At 40.3% G+C, this 20,980-nt stretch overlaps 2 protein-coding genes across 2 annotated transcripts; both read left to right on the forward strand.

Moving 5' to 3' along the window:
* Positions 1-117: 117 nt before the first annotated feature.
* On the forward strand, positions 118-2,348 carry ndufb6 (NADH:ubiquinone oxidoreductase subunit B). The gene is made up of 4 exons (XM_079372029.1): positions 118-411; positions 1,573-1,665; positions 1,935-1,979; positions 2,210-2,348. Exons 1-4 carry the CDS (start codon positions 232-234, stop codon positions 2,273-2,275), a joined length of 384 nt encoding a protein of 127 aa, XP_079228155.1. The 5' UTR covers positions 118-231; the 3' UTR covers positions 2,276-2,348.
* Positions 2,349-3,405: 1,057 nt separating this feature from the next.
* Positions 3,406-20,283, forward strand: LOC306820004 (uncharacterized protein). The gene is made up of 11 exons (XM_079337630.1): positions 3,406-3,585; positions 4,621-7,439; positions 8,012-8,019; positions 8,806-8,999; positions 10,456-10,542; positions 10,695-10,753; positions 10,941-11,108; positions 13,630-13,732; positions 14,276-14,515; positions 17,682-17,804; positions 18,917-20,283. Exons 2-11 carry the CDS (start codon positions 4,624-4,626, stop codon positions 18,953-18,955), a joined length of 3,837 nt encoding a protein of 1,278 aa, XP_079193756.1. The 5' UTR covers positions 3,406-3,585; positions 4,621-4,623; the 3' UTR covers positions 18,956-20,283.
* The last annotated feature ends 697 nt before the right edge of the window (positions 20,284-20,980 follow it).

Raw genomic sequence — 20,980 nt, forward strand, 5'->3', positions numbered from 1 at the left:
AACGCCTGTTATGAATTGACGCTATACAAATAAAGATTGATTGATAAAGTAAGAAAAAAACACGTGTTCTTCCTGTCCGGTAGGCGTCGCTGTAGAAATGAAGACCAGCTCAGTCTGTTTTCCGTTTCCGCTTCTTGTTTTTCGTTGGTGCTTTATACAGCAGTGTAAAGGGAAGTGTCCTCCATGGTGTCATTGTAGGCTTATTTGAGGTTGAATATCGACAAGTGAGAAATGTCTGGCTACACCGCAGACGAGAAGCTCCGTTTTGAGCAGCTTACAAAGCTCCGGAGACAGTGGCTGAAGGACCAGGAGCTCAGCCCGAGGGAGCCCGTGCTGCAGGCCAAACCTCCCGGCCCCATCGCCAAGTTCTGGGCTGGCTTCCTGGAGCCCAAGAGCCTGTGGAGACTTTACGTGAGTGTTCATTCAAGAGGATCGTTCAGTACACACGTTGAGTGTTAGTAAACAAAGAAAAGAAAGGTTAATAACTTTACTTTATTATTAATTAGATTTTACTTAGCTGTGTGGACTTACTGAAGGATAACCTTAACCACATTTGAAAATACTGAATCATTTTAAAATACAAATCACACTGTTTTAATAATATCGATACAGCTCTATATATTCAAATAACTGATTCAATTGTGATAATGATTGAATCATTCAGTGAAGATTGTTCACTTCAAGATCTCACAAACCCCCCTTCGAGTGATTTTATCTACATGTATGTGTATGTATGTATATATATATATATATATATATATATATATATATATGTGTGTGTGTGTGTGTGTGTGTGTGTGTTTGTTTGTGTGTGTGTGTGTGTAAATGTAATGTTTTCTAAAGATTGCCAGCTTTACTATTCTTTGGTTATAACTAAAGAAAAAAAAACAGGATGTGAATCAAATAAAACGTGCCTGATTTTTGGCTGCTTTGTGTAAATGATCCTCGGATAGACGCTGTCATTCCTTAAGTGTTTACAGAGGGCTTGATGAAACATTCATGTTATTAACATCTACGCATTTGCTGCCATTGCGAATAAAATCAACCTATTTTTAATGGCTAGTTTGCCCCTTTAGGCTTTGAGAGGTTTTGAGTGTGCATTTATTTTCTTTATCTTCATGATTTCTAGTGTAACTGTCGTGTTTTTGTTTAATTGAGTAAAACTTAAAGCAGAATGATTGGATAATGAAAACTGTCATAAGAGATAAGCTCCAGTGACTTTGTTTTAAATTTGAGTACTAAGCAGAGAGAGGTTGGAAACCAACACACCCAGTCAGGTATTAATGGGAAAATACCAATATGATTTTACTTTAGAGTCATAGGTTCGTTCTTTGAAAACGTAGCAGTTGTATGAACCTTTCTGGGTTTCATTGGGTCCACTTCATATTCAGCATTTATCTAGCTCAGAAACCTAACACTTATTCTTTTCACCTTTGACTGCCTACTTTGATTGAAAGAATGAGCTCCAACGTGTGCATCATTGGTTTGCTGCAGTTAGAATGTACGCTATGATTGTGTACTTCATAGTCTTCGATTCATGTTTTTCTTTCCTTTCGATGTGTCTCCATACAGACCTACAAAGCATACAGAGGAGGAGTTTTCACTTTAACACGGCTGCTGATACCTGCTTGGGTTATTCACTACTGTGTGAAGTACCACATTTCAGTAAGTGAATAGAAATTGAAAAATGTCATATATATATTTTTTCTTTTTTTACTGTTTTCTACATGTGATACAAATCTGTGTAACATAAAGGCAATACTCAATAATCAGGTTTATATTGATATAATGTTTTTAGATGTAATATGCATCTGAGTTCATACATCTGTAATGCGACAGCCCAGACTAGCACACCGGATATCACTTGTACACATGGAGATGGAAATAAACACTTTGTCGTGTGTACTAAATAACCATGTCATTGTGTCTCACAGGAAAGGCCATATGGCATTGTGGAAGTAAAACCCAAGCTGTTCCCAGTAAGTATGACTCGCCTTTAACATCTTTTACCATTACATGTTGTACCTCCTTTACAAGAATTAAAAACAAACATACTGCTGCATATTAGCTTGCAATACTAGCTACAACATGAACAAAATCTGCATCAGTGTTATTTCATACAAAAAAAAGTCTACTTTTCTGAGATGCTTTCTTGAATGTCTCATTGGAGGAGAGTGTTTGTAATTTGTTTTACCGTTGTTGTGTTTAGGGTGACACCATTCAGGAGACGGGTGAAGTTCTTCCAGATCTGCCTGAGAGCCATGGTCATCACTGAACCAGAAATGTTTCAATAATTTAGACTTCCTGTTGTAAAAACTGTGTATATGCCAATAAATATTCTAAAGTTCCATCTGTTTTAAGCTGTTTTCTTTTTTCTTTTTTTTACTAAAGTAATGCATTTCTTTTACACCATGTTACTGGGATAGGTTGTGATGAAAGAAACATTGAAATATCACTTTTCACCACGATCAAAAGCTGGGAAGGTGTGTTTCAAATTCAATCATTTGTTTTTGGATTGAAATGTGAGACTTACCGGTACTACACCTTTGGTTCAGTATAACAAATGAGTCACCTTATTTCCAGGGTGCAAGCATAAAAATTAAAGTATTTAGCATTTATCAATTAGAAACTTTAAATTCAGCTGACAAATGTAACTTTTTACTATGATGTTTGATTCGGCTGTTAACATATTTAAGAACTGTAATTCTTAAATAACCCTGTAGATTATGTCACAGTTGTTGTTTTTGCAAGAGGGACATATGTTTCACTAGCATAGATTGAAGCCAGATAAATTGGATTATATTATTAACATGATTGTGTCTTCTTTCAATTCCCAGTGGGCTTTGTGTCACAGGGTTATTCCTCAGATCGTTCTGACACTGTTTGAATATTACCTGTTCACCAGAGAGACAACTTGTAAGAAAATCTTTATTCAGTTTATTTGGTTCATAGGGCTTAGTATTTGGCGGAGGTGCAGGTAGTTTAAACTGGAGTGGCTGAGTGGTGTTTTAGGGTTACAGTAAACTATGTTTTATTCCAGTTGATATCACTCCTTTCTTCACCTCCATCTATCTCACCAAGCACAACACAGTATCAAAAGAAGGCTGTTCACTATGAGTATCGTTTTGCTCGAGAGTTCCTTGCCACTGTTACTTTGCCAAATGTTGCTTAGAGCTGTGCTTATGATGGATTAATTCTGGGTCTTATTACATAATATAACAAAGAGAAATGATTTTTACCTGCTCTTTTGAGATAACTTTTGTTATTAGCCACATCTAAGTGCTATACAAATACAGACTGATTTAAATGTTAATACAATTTTAAGATGGTAGAGTTTTTTTTGTAAAACAAAAACTGTATTTTTAACGGGTCCTCAAAATGTGAATAAAATGCTTTTACTCTGAAGGCCGGAAGTTGATCGAATTTAAAAATAATTGTCGGTCGGTCAGGAGCATAGACAGGAGCTGGCTCAGGGCTAGGTTGTTCATTTTGTCAACAGTTGCTCTGGATTGAAAAGATGTGTTTTTCTCTACTTGAACGAAGATAACTAGTTGCCAGACTGTCGTGTATCAGAGGAAGTCAGAGGTAAATATTGTTCAACTTTTCCTCCAACGTCATGACCAGCCGACTAGTTATATAGCTACATGTATGTTAGCTTACCTTTGAGCTAACGCCCGAGCTTCACAGATATCTCCTCGCTTGTTTAGACTTCCCGAAGTCTGTAGTGTTCATATATGTTTTGGTCGAGTTCACAACAAGTTATCAGAATAATGCCAACATAAGGATTTGTATCTATTTAGATAAAACAAGCGACGTGTTTCCCTCTGTTAAACGGCGGTCACATAACTCAACAAGCTCAGCTGGACCTGCTAAGCTAACGATAAGAAAGTGCTGTCGAAAGTCACATAGGACGTGTCTATATACAATAGTATAACATAGATATACAGATGTGCTGAAGAAGGTTATAGATGATAACATGAGTCCAATGTTTACAGCACGAATTAACCTGAACACAGGAAGCCTCGTATACGTGTCATTTACTTAGCCCGTCTTAGCATTAAATATTATAAGACTTCCTATAAAGTCAGAAGGTCTTGCTCCTTTCTGGTCTATATTAGGCTCTGGTCTATTCCAAACAGTCTTTCCCCAGGTGTTACGTCCAGACACTCTCATGTGGTAGCAAATGTGAATTGTAGTTTGATTAGATGGTGTATATTATTTAAATAAATAAAAACACTAGTTTTACGTGGGAGTGGACTTGTATGTTTGTAGCAGCAGGTAGTAACCCTGTGTGAGGACTTTTTAAAAACGTTTTGTCTTCATTTAACTAATTTGTATATAACTTTTGTTTTTAACTACTGTCTTTATCTCAACTTGTATTAGCCTCTTAAAATGTGTATGTTGTTTTTTTATTACTATCTTGTGAAATGTCTCAATGGTTTTTGTGCTTGTGTAAAGCACTTCAAAGTACCTGGTGTCGGAAAGGTGCTATATAAATAAACGTACCTTACTTGTAGTTGCATACTGAGATAGATGTACTCAAAAAAGCGTCACAAGGCTGGCATATCATCCTTTTATGGTGACTGAGGATTTTGATTGTTGTTTTTTTTATTGTCACAGATTATGTCGGCGATTAAGGTGGCCCTTCAACAGCGGCAGAAAAGCGGCCGAAGGAAAGCCTCTGGAGACATGTCTGCAGATGTTTCACCAGACTCCAAGTGTCCCATCTGCTTGGACATTTTTAACAACATCTCCTACCTGAACCTCTGCCTGCACAAGTTCTGTTTCCGCTGTATTCACGAGTGGTCCAAGAACAAAGCCGAATGCCCACTATGCAAACAGCCCTTTAATTCCATTTATCACAGTATTAAATCAGAGCAAGACTTTAAAAAATATGATCTGCAGCCAACGGAAAATGGCTCATTTGGAACTTTTGGGGGAGTGCGTTTTAGATACCGCACGACTCTTACAGGAGTCAATCGACAGATGCAGGGAAGGACGTCACTGCCTCCTGATAATGGGGTGATGTTTGAAGCCTCAATAAACCCTCCGCAACAGCGGCAGGATCGTTACATTAGGCGCATGATGACGAGGTTGGCAGCTAAGAGGCAAGCAGCGAATGAAGGCAGGATGGTGAACAGTGTCAGGGAGCAGGAAATGGTCAACTTCAGGAGGGAACTCTACCGTCAAGGGGTGAGGGTTCGAAATGTACGGGATGGTGGACGCTGCAGAGACACCTCAGCTGAGTTCTTCAGAAGAAATCCTGCCTGTCTACACAGACTTGTGCCCTTTCTAAAAAGAGAACTCATTGTGCTTTATGGAGCCCATGGCTCTTTGGTCAACATAGTTCAACACATCATTATGTCCCGGATTACACGGTACGACATGGAGGATGGAGCTATTCAGGAAGAGCTCAGGCCGTTCCTTCAGGCCCGCACAGAGCACTTTCTGCATGAGTTCATCAGCTTTGCAAAGTCTCCCTTCAACATGGAGGCCTACGACCAACATGCTGCCTACGACTGCCCAGCCCCGTCCTCGAATGAAGACAGCAGCTCTGACTCTTCTGTGATAGCCATCTCAGAGGATGAGGAGCGCTCGGTGGAGTTGGACCCCCCAGGGGACTCCACGTCTGCTTTGAGCCAGTCTGTGTGGGATGATGAGACACCTGGGCCTTCATATTCGACGACAGCAGAGCAGAGCCGGGCAGAGTGTCTGTCTGTAGTGGATTCAGAGTCGGACTCAGACAGCAGTTTAGAGCAGGGGAGACACGTGTTTAAAGCTTCGCCGCAACAAAGGCTTCCTCATGTTCAAACAGATGTGATACAGAGCGACGCTAACAAAGAAGACTGCTTGTCTTCTGACAGTGACGACTGCGTCATTGTGAGTTTTGTGAAACCAACCGCAGAAAGGACTCCTGAACTGGTGAAGCTGTCTTCTGACTCTGACGAGTCTGCGAGTGAAGATGCCAAAGAAGTGCCTCTTCTGCCTCAACACATCCGCTTCTCCAGTCTGAGTCCTGTAGCTTCACACAGAAGTGCTCGTGGACATTCAGGACATTCAAATGTAGAGACAGATTATCAGGAGGACTTCAGAGAAAGATATAGCTCTTTAACATCTAGCCTACACAAGACGGCTAATAAGTCGAGCAGAAAAGAGAAGGATCAAAGGTTTGACAGGAATGATAAATCTAGGGAGAGGTGCTGGTCAAAGGACAGAGAGCACAGGAGAAGGAGGAGGTCAAGAAGTAGAGAGCGCAGACAGTCCAGCAGGAGCCCGGTAAATCCTCGCAGCAAAGTCGCTACTCTATCCAGAGAGAGAGGTTATTCTCACTCAAGTGGCCGAGACGTCTACTCAAAATGTGACCGGAACTATAAAAGGAGGGAGAGTGGTCACATCTATCAGTCACACAAACACTACAGCAAAGAGAGAAAGGATAAAGGAATGCATTACACAGACAGGCACTCCTACTGTTACAGTAGTAGCAAGCACTCAGATCGACACTCACACTCTCGCTCCAGGAGTCGCAGCAGGGACTCGCGAAGGCGTGACAGGAGGCGTTCTCAATCTCGCTCTCATTCCAGCAGTCGCTCCCCATTCGCAAAAAAGAGCTCACACCATGACAACAAGCCGGGCGGGAAGAGGAAATACAAAACGAGACATCTGGAGGAACCATCCGGCCCTCTCTCCAACTCAAACGCCGACGACGAAACTTCAACTTCCACAAGGAAGAAGAGCAAAGAAAAACATCATAAGAAATCCAGAGAGAGGTCGAGAAAAACCAGCAGGAGCCTGAGTGTGGAGCTCGTCGGCGAGGAAAACTGTCGCGAACGAAACAAGAGGCACAAGAAAAAGAAGAAACACAAGAAGAAGAGCAAAAGACACAGGAGTAATGAACGCAAAGAGAAACACTCGCCCACCGTCATCACTATTGACAGTGACAGCGACTCTGTTGCGAATTGCCGTGCCACTCAGGCCACCTGCATCATGAAGGACAGCCCCATAGACGACCCAGTAGACCCCGCCCCATGCACCTTCAAAGATAGCCCCATAGACGACCCAGTAGACCCCGCCCCATGCACCTTCATAGACAGTCCCATAGACGACCCAGGAGACCCCGCCCCATGCACCTTCAAAGACAGTCCCATAGACGACCCAGGAGACCCCGCCCCATGCACCTTCAAAGACAGTCCCATAGACGACCCAGGAGACCCCGCCCCATGCACCTTCAAAGACAGTCCCATAGACGACCCAGGAGACCCCGCCCCATGCACCTTCAAAGACGGTCCCATGGACGACCCAGCAGACCCCACCCGATGCACTGTCAAAGACAGCCCCATATATGATGCTGGAGACCCCGCCCCTGCCACCTGCACCATCAAGGAAAGCTCCATGGACAATACCAGAGACAACCCAGGAGACTCCGCCCCTTTTGACTCATAGTTGTTGTTAAATAAAAGTTCAGATTACTGATTTGTGCTGATGATGATTGGTCCACCCAAGCTGCTCATACCTGCCAGCAGTATTTAGTTCCAAACATTGTCCATTATGTTCAAGGTCACCATACTTCAGGATGTGTTGAAAACACGTCCCTTTGAATGCCACTGTTTCTTCAACTATAGTGCCATCATTAGATTAATGTCTCTGTTAGACCATATTGGCCTCGGTTCTTTTAACTAATCCTTTAGTTATCACATCTTATGCGCCAAGTGCCAAATTGAACAAGGGCGAATGTCATATCATTTATATCTGTTTTTTGTTCTAGAAATCCACTTTCTTGAACATGTTTTATTTCTCAGGTGTCTCAGGGATAATGTTGAATGATTTTTTAAAAACTGTTATAAATCAGCTGTATTCTTGAAACAAAACCATTTTTATCTGCTTCTCTCCGAGTAGCACTTCTAATTGAAAAGACGGTGTGTGGATTTCAGAATGGGCTCTTTGTATTTTATTTTATTTAAAATAAATTGTATTGAGCAACTCTGCACTATGTTGTTTGTATTTGTTACAGGAGTGGATCTGGTAGGATTTTACTGCCAAATGATTTAGTGCTGAACTAACATGTTTGCGCAGTTAGAGAATTGGTTTTCATCATTATTTAGATCATATTAAAATTCTCTTCTTTTAGTTTGAAGAAAAATTTCAGAGCATACATTTTTCACCTCCCAACATTGCAGTAGAGATTGACACCATCTATATTTTTTACTATATTATAAATGGCTAACATTGTTAATTTGTCAAAAATTCAATGATATAAATGCTTGTTACGGTTCGCTCCAGGCTTATGCACTCAAACAAAAGGGGCATCTCTTGTTCGTGCACAGGGTTGCACTAAATGGATGTTTGGTAAATAAGGAACATCAGGTTACGAGATGGCCTTTGTGATCCAGGCCAGCACATTGACATTGTTTATCCTATTTCCTCCTGTAGCTGCATGCACACGGCACAATCATTCTGCACAGCAGGAATTGGAGGGATGTCAAAGGGCTAATTTGTTTTGGCCCATAAGATTTGTGCGTGTCCCAGCTTCATTTATTTAAAAAACATACCTTTCGTTGAGACATAAAGTCAAAAGTTCAGGTTGAAATAAAAATTCCTCTGGTTATTACTGAGCCCCAGAAATATAAAGCATCTTAAGCATACGTTTTGTTTACTAATGATAGATAGATACTTTATTGATCCGAGGGAACTTCAAGGCATCCAGTAGCAGTATACTAGACAGGCAGGACACAAGACATTAGTTATAATTGAATACAGGGTCATCTAAGGTAATTAATAATGTAGAATAATAAGATATAAACTGTGCAGTAGACCTAGTGCAGATGAAAAGTCATGCTTTTATTTTGAAGACAAATTTGAAGCCGGAAGGGGAATGTCTCGTGTCCGTTGTGCTAACGGATGTTGTTAACATTCGTAGCTATATAACGTGGACCTCACAACTTACTGAGTTTCTTCAATTTGTTGCAAGAAAATTGGACATGGCTTCAGCAGTAACCATTAAGGTAGTAACCTTTATTTCTAGTCACTTTAAAAGTAACAGTGTGTGTTTATATGTTTAAAGAGATAAATCAGTGAGACATGTTAGCTAGGTAAAGTCATTTCATGACAGATGTGCAGCTGAGACAAACAAAGTGCGGGAAAAGCTTCTACACATTACACATGAACTCACTGGAGGGTTTAAGGAAGTATCTTAATAACATGTTAATATGTCGATGCTGAATGGAGTGATGCTCTGTACAGATTCAACTGTTAATATTTATCATTAATTTGTGCACGTGGCCAGGTAAAGAGCTTTGACTCGAAGCTCAGAAAGTTACATTTAGTAGAAAACAATGATTCAGGTGCCCAAAAGAAGTAACGACGTCCATCATTAAAACTTCTACGAGTGGAAGTGTCGGCTATTGTCTATAACGCGGTGTTGGCATTTGGATGGTTTTAAAACTTATTTAACACATTATACACATTACGACAACAATTATACATCATGTAAACGTATATATTTCTTAACTGACATATTTAGAAATATTAGCAAATTAATAAAAATACATCATGTTATCAGTAGGCGAATTATTCCAGGCAAACAGGCTTCCGTAGATTTATCACATGCACCTCCATCCAACTTCGCCAGCTGTTCTTGAAGGTTATGGGTTTGTTTAAGCCTTAATATTTGATTTAAGTATGTGCAGAGCATATCTATCTATCTATCTATCTATCTATCTATCTATCTATCTATCTATCTATCTATCTATCTATCTATCTATCTATCTATCTATCTATCTAATCATGATGGACTCTCAGGCCTTTATATTTGCTTTTGGTTCCTACATTTTCACTGATAGTAGGTGCTGTGAATAATATTATTTTCATGACTTGATTCGTTTGGATCTTTTATTCCCTTTTCATTTTTAATTGGATCATCAGTTGATTTATTTATATATATATATAATATATATATATATATATATATATATATATATATATATATATATATATATATATATATATATGTGTGTGTGTTTCTGTTGTGCAAAGTTACTAATACTGCTATCATATAATTGTGGTTGTAATTTAAGTGTTAGTCATTTCTTTGCCTTCGAGCATGAATGTTGACCGACTGTGTAAACAAGGAAGTAAACAGTGATGCTTAGATATATTTACTGAGTAAATATACTTACTAACTGACTGTAAACTAACTGTATTTATTTGGAAACTTAAACAGCTTTGAGGGAAATAAATGACAGCTTCCATTGGGCAGTGACTGATGTCCTGTGTGCTCAGCTGCAGACTTTCACACAGCAGTTAATTTAAGATCATTTGTGTTTAAATGTGTGCCCCAATGTCCCTTTTCTGCTGTATTAAAAAAAAAAAGCATAACGGTTAATTACAATTCATTTATAATACAAATGAGAGCAATGCTGTCAGATAATAGTCTGTATCATTCTCAAAATGTTTGTTTAGATTGGAATAATTGGTGGTTCAGGCCTTGATGATCCGGATATCTTGGAGGGAAGGACTGAACGTTATGTGGACACCCCATATGGAAAGGTACTGAGTGAGTTTGTGGTCCAAAGATGTTGACTGTCAAATAGAGACGTGTAGACAATAAGCTGGAATGAATATCCTGTGTTTTTACAATCGAATAATTCCTCACAGTGATTATTTTTTAAGTCTAAATGAATGACTCTCCTCTTATTTAGCCATCAGACGCTCTGATCCTCGGGAAGATTAAAAATGTGGAATGTGTTCTCCTTGCGAGGTAAGAGAGTGATTTACTTTGAACCTTATTTTGGTCTTTTGCACCATCTAGTGGAAGGACCTCACACTTTCATGTGTGTGGATTTGATCTCCATGCCCCCGCCCCCCCCCAAATGTGTTAATCACAAGAATATATGTGAATGGTGTTCAATAATATTCCACCTAATATTTCCCCTCTCTTTATAAAGGCACGGGAGACAACACACGATAATGCCGTCTAGTGTGAACTACCAGGCCAACATCTGGGCACTGAAAGAAGAAGGCTGCACACATCTGTTGGTGACCACAGCCTGTGGCTCACTGCGGGAGGAGATTCAACCAGGAGACATTGTCATGATAGATCAGTTCATTGACAGGTGATAAATATACATACATTTATAGTCATACATGCACACTAGTCTGGCTCATACATTAATAAAGAAGAAGTGAGAAGAGGGGTCTTCACAGGGACCTCGGGGAGTCGGGCTGATCTGTGTTCCTCTTGTGTTATCAAGTTATGATTTTCTTCAAGGTGTGTTTCGTTATGGTACAATTCAAGAATGTTCCCACACATCTCATTGTACGTGGGACTCATGTTACTACGTGGCTTAAGCATCGTCATATTACAGTAGTTGAGAGAGAGAGAGAGAGAGGACTCATCAGATACATTTTGCCGTATGTAATATTTGTTTTTCTATCTCGTCCACTTTGAACACTTTTCACCTTGGCCTGGATGTTTTGTAGGGCTTTAAAGTGTCGCCGCTTATTGGAGTTGTTGTGACTTTCTACCTTTTTTTTTGTTGTTGTTGTTTACAGTCGACATGGATGAGGTGTCGGATTGTTCGCAGCTTGAACTTTGCTACCGAGGTATATTTGCTAACAGTCAGGGCTCCTTCCTCTTTGTGTCTCTTATCACTTTTCTCTGTAGCTGTCAGTTCTCATACGTTCAATCAACTCGGCTAACGCCATTACATCTGCATCTTCACTCTCTGTGGAGCTGAAACGTTACTACTCTTTGTTGCGAGTGTATGACTTGGAGATTTGACCTCAAATTCTCGAAGACAGCTACTGCCCTTTGTTTAAACTCCTACTCGTAACGAACGCATCTTTTATTGAGAAAGGAACCTACACTCGTCCTTCCTCTATGAAATACTTCCTTGTAAACCTGAGAATCGTTCTCATTCATTGACACCTAAAAAAACAAAGTTTTCTCAGAGCTGTCAGACCTTCAGGCATCTTCACATCACACACAGTGCGACGTGACCCCGAGGGACAGTAGTTTTCTTTCCCACTTAGCATATTACACACATTCCTTTCATTAACACAATATCTACAGTGACGGCTGCTGTAAGTAGGCTTATGTTGGTTATTTTCTTATAGTACTGGTGATTTGTGCAGTGTGTAGTAAACTGACCTCACACAGTGCTTTGAGTGTCTTTCCCCTGTGTCACGTTGCCTGTGGTTTTGCCGGCCCGTGTTGGAGAATCTTATGAATAGTTAAACTATCAAGCACAGGCATGATCCATTTATCAGAAATGAGGAAGTAATAGGTTGGGACTTGTTCAGACTTGTCCCGCAGCATGTGACTGCATGTTTCTATAGACATCACGCCATCACCTCTGCTGCTCCCAACCAAACACTCGGTTGCTATCGAGCTGTGGCCTTTGTCAAGTTTAAAGCATCAAGTGTCTTACACAGTGACAGATTTTCACACACACAGCTTTTAACTTCGTACTCATTGAAATGCTGGTCGTGGGCTGCACTTACAGTATTTAGTTCCTTTCAGATATTGTGACTGCTCAAAGTGCTTCATAGTCAAATGTCCTGATTTACTCTCTCACTCGTGCACACGTGGCCATGCGAGGCTCCGACCTGCTCGTCAGGATCTGGGCAGGTCCCGATGGGCAGATGCAAATTCTAACTATTCAAAAGTTAAGCCAGAAGGTTACTAGCCTATCCCCACTCCTGATTGGTTGGTTGTGCAGGCTTGTGATGAGAGGTCTATGGGAAGCTGTTTGTAATTTCACCATGTTAGCTTTGCAGCTGCAGTTTGTTAACCAACAAACTCGACTTACGTTATGTGAAATGCTGTTGACTACACTGTTAGCTCCAAGTGTTTGTCCAATCAGAGTGGCAATGCTCTGCTCTTTTTAAAGAATCACATGACAACAACAATCATTCTCCAGAACCCCCCCCCCATTCTGCATCTTACTCACTAGTAAACATTGTCCACATGTTTGAGAAAACAACAGAAAAGCCAAACAGGTTCATACAACATGGATTTCTTTTGTAATGCTATGAACAGTATGATGCATCTTTATACCAACCCCACTATGGTTTATGTACCTGGTAATTATGCTGTAATATTTTAATTTTTTTGCACATGGTGAGGTGTATGCAATTTCCAATAACAAATCCTTGGTGCATTATAAGAATGATGAGAATTCTAGGCGGTGGTAGTCCTTCTTTGCCATAGTGTCTCTTTAATGAGCAGGTCATTAGATCGCAGAAACAGCCATTGTTCTGTGCTCAGTTTGTCCCACACACTGCTCTTATTGACACTCAGCAGGGCAGAGCTGCAGCTGGCTCATACCATTTCAGCATTCACTTTTTTTTTTTTCCTACTGCCAGCATTATGTTTGACAGAAAGGGTTGAGCATCACCTCCAAAGATAATTCTTGTCATAGGTGGTGAAATTCATATTTTCAATAGCTGAGATAATTATGTCACGAGTATGTGTTCATGTTGACAGTGATTCAAGAACGCTTTTATTTTCCTAGTCAGTGTTTAAAAAAAAAAAAAAAAAAAAAAAAAAGATGTCCATCATTGGGACATATCTGTGGTTTGCACGGCTTGAACTGACAATCATTGTCTTTACTTTCTGTATTCTTTTCTTAGAACTACCAAGAGAGCTCAGACGCTGTATGACGGGCAGCCCACCAGTCCTCCCGGAGTGTGTCACATCCCCATGGCTGAGCCTTTCTGCAACAGAACCAGAGAAGTGAGTACAGGACAGATATCCCATTTCATGCATGTCATTTCCTCTAATCTCTGTTCTTTGTACAATTATGTATTTTACATGATTATTGAGAAATTCAAGATGTAGCTTGTTGTTGTTTTTTTCATTTATTTATTCTTTTGTAAATAACTACTTTTCCATTTGTCCTAAATTTCCATTTCGGTAGGTATCTACCTGCAGTGTTGAAATTATTGTTGTCTACACAAGTACAACATTGATGTTTGATGTATTCCCCTGCAACTGGCACAACCAGAACAGAAGTGCGATCATTAAAGGGCTTAATTAAACTAGTGAATATAATATTGACTTATGGAAGCAGATGGCTTTATTGTGTGATAAACAGTATTGGGTCATTATTCTCATCTTGTTTTTATTAAACTACGTGGACAGTACTAAAACACGCTGTTTTATTACATACATCTGTGTAAAGAATCAGATGAACATTTCTTAGTCAGCTCAGCAGGTGTCCCCTCCCCTGCCTTGGGTTTGATCTATACAGGAACTGATGCTCTTCCTCCGGTGCAGGTGTTGGTGGAGGTGGCGCGGAGCCTGGGGATAAAGTGCCACGTGCGAGGGACCATGCTGTCCATCGAGGGGCCTCGCTTCTCCTCGAGGGCCGAGAGCCTGATGTTCCGCCAGTGGGGTGCTGACGTCATCAACATGACGACTGTGCCAGAGGTGGTCCTCGCCAAGGAGGCCGGCCTGTGCTATGCCAGCATCGCCATGGCAACAGACTACGACTGTTGGAAGGAACACGAGGAGGCGGTGAGTGGCAGACTGGAGATCCTCACAGTTTTTTTTGTTTTTTTTTATTACTTTGATGTGTCTTCTCTCTGTGTTTGAGCTGCGTGTGAGTCATCATGGGCAAAAGGCGGTTGAATGGTCGGTACACTTTGGGAGTCAGTACGGCGAACAAACAATGAAACTGTAATTAAAGCGATATTTGTGTTAAAGTGTCTTAGACTCCTTTAGTTACCAACTTCAGAGTTAGCTTATTTAACATTTTGCTTTCTATCACCCATGACCTTTAATAATGGAAGCTATGAGCTCGCACTACTGCTGTATGATGTATGGGCGCTACAGATTGGTAACAGTTTACTTTTCATTTTGCTACATTTTCTTGCATCTGTGATGATATCTCCTTTTCTAAGAATTCTGCTCAAGGGCATGTATTCTTTTTTTTTTTTTTTTTTTTTTTTTTTTTTTTCTTCTTTTTTTAAAAAATTTAGGTCACGGCATCCTCATGAAGAGGTGTCTCTGTTAATTCTGCTCTTAACATGTATCGATATTTTTCACTGTAGAAACGTGTCGCTCCCTTGTGTCCTACACATGGTTTACAAATTCTTTGTGGGATTACCCCCTCCTTGTTTACCACATTCTTTTTCACGAGAAAGCGGATTATTATGAACCGTTTCAACAGCCTTTGCTGGCCCACTTTACATCACCATGAGAGAGGATCAGAGTACGGCTGAGGAATCACTGATGGTGTGAAACAGGTGACTATTTGAGCTGTGCAGTACATGAATATATGCAGCAGCATTTGAATGCACAGGTGTGGACCATAGTTGTGCGTCACAAAAGACGGCTTGCTACACAATAAAGCTTTGAACCCGTCATTTACACTCAGCATGCATTCTAACTCGCCATCGGACCTATCTGACGCAGCCCTCGATAAACACTTGCCCACCTATTGTATTCTGGCCTGAAGCCTTCGTTAGCACTCAGCCAGCTTCAGATGAATAGGTGTTGATTATTAAGAGGCGTCTGAAAGGTTGGCGAGCACACTGACAGAAGGAGGACAGAAGAGCCAGGACAATGTGTGGTGAATGAAGAGAACAGAACCTCGGCTTCTTAAATGAACGACGAGGGTAAGACACTGAACAGTAGGACGACTTGATTTTTAAAAGTCGTATTCATCAGAAAGCTGAATAACGTGAGTGCACAGTGCAGATTTTTTTCCTCGTTTTATGAAAGCTTAGATCACAATCAAACCATTGTTTCTGCATCATCAGATCCTCCCAAGTGCTCTCTGTGCCTAATGTGACACAGCAAGATATGAATCTGTTTCTAATGAATGACGTATACAACTTTGTTCAAAATATTCCTAATTTAACCACCCAAACACAGATCTATGACTGTGAACGTCGGTTACATTTTTCAGAGACTTATCAGTCGCTTCTTTTCACTTCCCATTCTTCAATTCCGCAGTGATCTGTCTCTTCCTTTTGCAGGAAACTTGATCATACGGCAAATTAGGTCTTCCTTGTGTTTTTTTTTGTCCCCCCCCCCCCCAGCCTACGTTTCCTTCTTGTTTTCTTTTGATGGTTTTTTTTTTTTTTTTTTTTAAGGCAATGACTTAAAGTGTAAAGGCAATTTCAATTTAGAGTTAGAGCCGTTCATTTAACGTCATGTCTCTAACTGATAAAGAGGCTGAGACAAAGATTTCAGTAAATGTTTAAATCCTCAGGTCTGGCAGGTTGATTTCAGACGTTTCTAAGGATTTAGAGGCTTTTTTGGGGGTTTTTTTACAGGCAGCTTTTCGTCTAAAATAGTGATCAGCCTACGTACATTTAAGCCGACATGCAGAACAGTGTTGAATTGTTGGTAGGAAAAGAAAACAACAAAGCTTTTCTTTATCATGAGCATGTCGACGTTGTCTTGTTATACTTTGAGAACTTCACTTTTTCTAAGATAAACACAAAGTTTTCAGCCCATATGTGTTTTTTATTTCACTTCCGCCAGTGGTTCTCACCAGAGGTTTTCACCATCTGTGCTCTGTGCGTACACTTGAGTATCTGTGGCTTCTTATGGCTTCCGAGTGACCTCAGGAAGACTCTGTTGATAGAGCAGTTGATGAACTGTGTGGGTGAGTTTTGGCATATTTGTCACGGATCCAGCCAGACTCACAACTCAACTTCCGAGTTCCTGCAGCTGACCTCTTCCCCCTCCTGTTGCAGAACACCCGCCACATCCTTCCGCCTCACCCCTCCGCTCCAATCCAGTCTAATACATTACCACCTCCTGCCCCCATCTACCCCCCCCCCCCCCCCCAAGTCAATTTGCCTGCCAGCCTCCGGTGGAAGCCCTGCCAGAGGAGGTTGAGTCACACTGAGTCATCAGCTTCACTGTCTTTAACCCTGGCAAACAGCAAAAAAAATCAGAGCACATTAACATTTACCTCGCCATAAAAAGTGGGACATAAAAACAAAGTGGTGAGGGGGAGGGGGGGGTTGACGAAGGTCACACGAGGTAAATAAGAACACAGGGCAGAAAACGGTGTCGCAACTTTTGTTTCCCACTGCACATCTGGTTCTTTATTTTTGATCTGTTTACATTATTCTGTACAGATCTGCTCAGTATTTTCTCTTAATCTCGTGACCAAGGCCTCGGCCTTTCTGTATCATAAACGTATCAGTTGAAACCTCTCCGGACACAAGCTGCAGGAGGCGCCGCCCCACCCCTGTGAACGCAGAACAACAAATCAAAAAGGAGTTATTCTTCCCTCGCTTTATTTGAATATACATGTATAACGTTGTCATATTTATGTTCAGAGTGTGACATATTATGTTAATGAAAGTTTTACTTCAAGCAGCTTCTGTCAACATTCCTCCATTAAAATCTATGTTTCATCAAAAAATAAAAATAAATGCTGTATGTTGAATATGAACACAGATTTAACACATTTGTTTTTGTTATGCCAGCAGCAGCTGTGATTTCACTGGAAAGTGTCTTCCTCTGAGTCTTCTGTTTTCCAAATAACCACAGATGTGTGATTCACAGTGTGTGCATTGTCTCCAGTCTCGGAGTCTTCTTGTTAATGTTCACATTTGCGAAGTACAAAGTGATCGTGGTGGTTGAGAGGAAGTGAATCTTATGACCAGGTGGCTCTTTTTTTTTTTTTTTTTTTTTTCTTCTTCTTTTCTTATCACAGGTTTGTGTTGACAACGTGCTCAAGACAATGAAGGAGAACGCCAACAAAGCCAGCAGTATCCTGCTCACTGCAATCCCCCAGATCAGTCAGATGGACTGGGCTCAGACAATGAAGACCTTGAAAGTAAGTGGTCAACATCACAATGATTCATTTCCATGCAGCGAGCCACTACGAACTTATGAAAGACGGTTTGTTTACCCTTAAAGCGTCTTATCTTGGACTGAGGTCCCATTTAAAAATGTTTCTATCTCATCTCTCAAATGTCTGTTTCACTCCGAGTTCAAAAGAATGACGTAAAGCCTGGGGCGTCACCACTCTCAACAAACAACCTGTTTATGGCTGTTATTGATGCTGTACAGCCCCAGATGCCACAAGTGGACAGAGACTGTCACTTTCATCTGAGTGGCTCAATCTGACTCTCGTTGTGCTGTGCCAACTTTAAACAGTGTGACGTAATGACCGGCTGGGTAACATTTAGATTGACATTCACACCTCGATTTGAAGAAACACTACAAGCATCAGCTTATTACAGTCAGTAAACTTAATATAGTGCTAGATATTTCAGATTAGTGCGCATATGTAACTACAGCCGTTTTCACATGTGCAGTCCTGGAAGTTTGGAGAGAATTTCCGATGGACTGATCCTCCATCTGGTTGTTCACACATGCACCTCACAGCAGACCCAGTCAGAAGGGGAGAAGCAAGACGTGACGTTGAAAAAGAACCACACAGGAGAATATTTGCCCTTTTTATATCAAGGTTATGTGCACTTCAACAGAATCAAAATATCGGCAAAAGAGCGGGGAAGAACATTCTGGCCAACATGCACAGCGATCATAAAGATAGATGGATGCATACTTTATTGATCCCGAGGGAAATTCAAGGTGGTGTGCATACTATCTATGGCCGTGCACTGATACAGTTAACGTCACAACCCCATCCCGCTCCCTCGAAGTGAATTCTCCTGATACTATCCGGCAGACTCTGACTTTCTGCCCTGTCCTTGTGACATTTTTTTTTTTTTTTTAGGAGATTTGAGTGTGAAAGCGCTGCTACTGGGTGGTTTTACACTCGGTACATTCTTTTCTTCTTTGTTGGTCGTTTGTAATGACAGCCACATTACCTTCAACTTTCTGTTTAAATGACCACAAAACAGACACTGCAGACCATTTTCACATGCTCTATATCTTTGATGCGTACATTAAATACCAGCTGTTTTCTTCTTTCTGTTACAGTCAATGGCACAATCTTCAGTCATGTTACCAAAACACTGAGTGTGCGAAGGACTTAGACGTAGACCCAAGACTCCTCCGCCCCGACACGGACTGCAGACTCAACTATGACTCATCACTGAACTACAAGAAAAGTGCCTCACATAAGTAATGCATGTACTCTGTCATCGGCCTGTGTTTAAATAAGTGTACTTTTTTTTTTTTTTTGAACCGAAAATACACATTAGCACCTTTCTTCATTCTAATTCATAGGTCCATGTTTTTTTCTCTTGAAAAATAACTACTATTGTGACTCCTGCAGGAGTTTTCCTTCACTTTATTTCACAAAGTCAACCAAGATTTATTTTTTTTAGCCTTACATAACAGTATTCTTTAGGAAAATATACATTTGTGGTTCTTTAGATTTATACATTTCTGCTGTTTCAAATATACATGTTTTAATCAAGTCATTTAAAGGCAGGGTCGGTCACTTCCTCCAGATACACTTTTTAAGATTTTGGTAGAAATTGTCTTATGGTCCTGACAAATGAATAAATCATGTTCTCTTAAAAATTAACAAAGAAAATCCGTCATCTGTGGCAGTAAGACTTAAAAAACTTTGACCATGTCTGCCACGAGGTTCTGATGATCCAATCACGCCTCCCTGCTCGTTCTCTACCCCATGCGTGCACGAGCCCACACTCGAAGCGTGTCATCGATGACATAGTTTATCCGGTGAGTTTACTTACCACTGAATGAGAAGACGTAGTTTCTACACAATGCAAGCGATGAGCTGAGGTCCAGTTGTGGAGAAACTGCGCTGGAAGTGAAGGGAGTGGTTTTCAAGGGAGCACAGAGTGGAGGGGGTGGGTGAAGACTGAGCCCTAAGGGAATACTACTTAGTCATCCTGGTTTTTGAAAATTACCGACCCTGCCGTTCATGTCCGGAAAGGGCCAGTTCAAATACTTTTCATGCAGTAAAGATTTGACATTACTGATGAACTATAAAACATTTTAAAACTGACAACGACAAACTAAACAGTTGTTTTATATATTCTCACGGCAGTTAAATGTGTTCAAAGGAAGTACTCTGACCTCTTATTTATTTTCTTTTTTTTCCAGATATTACACTATACATATATCTTATTAATAGTACTGACTGATTTTTGACACGTTCTGATCATGCTTATTTATTTTTTTGAACCACAGATTTTTATTTTGCAAAGCTACAAAATGAGTTGTGACGCTCAGATCACCAATCAGCTGGACGTCCTCACACTGCTCAGTATGTGGAAAAAAATGTGTTACTTGCAATTCGGTTTTGTTCTCATGTCTCAATTTCAATACATCATGAAGGTTAAATATCAGAATAAAAAAAGATGGAGAAATGACATCACGCTTCAAAGACTTCTTTTGTATAAACGTACATCTTACTATGTTGAGATCAAGTTTTTTCCGCACGTCCCATCTGCAGCGGAATGAGCGGTGGAGCACTCTTTTTTTTTTTTTTTGTGCTAACAAGGCTGCAGTGCATAAATAAAAGAATTTAGCAAACGAAAATACAAGTTAGAAAATAGATCCCTTTCATTGAAAGTCCCGGTCACAGTTTCTAATCATGCAGCACGAGTGTTATGGAGGTAAGTTTTTGCAAATGATTTCAGTCTCCATTTTGACACATGATCAGAATCCGATATAAACAGTCTGCCATTGTTAAGGTTTAAATATCAGGACTAAGTATGTACACTGTACTCAAGCATTGATCATGAATTCAGTTTTCTGGTTTAGTGTTTTTCCTTTTAACAATCTTATATTTTACAGAAGGGCAGACACTCCATGTCCCCCCATTAGGCCAATTATTTACACAAACCGGCTTTTACAAGTTCTATTGCTTTATTTTACACGTTTCCCTATTTCTGTTTCAACTTTGTCCTGTAAAAAAATAAATAAATAAAAGCATCATAATGTTCTTTTTATTACACAAAGATACTTTGTAAGATCAGCATGTCTATCCTAACCTTAACGTAAAAGTTTTTTCATATGATGGCCTTCCAATTTAAATCCATATTTTTATATTGTTTGTGTTGTGTG

Source organism: Symphodus melops (assembly GCF_947650265.1).
Source record: "Symphodus melops genome assembly, chromosome: 2".
NCBI classification, from domain to species: domain Eukaryota; kingdom Metazoa; phylum Chordata; class Actinopteri; order Labriformes; family Labridae; genus Symphodus; species Symphodus melops.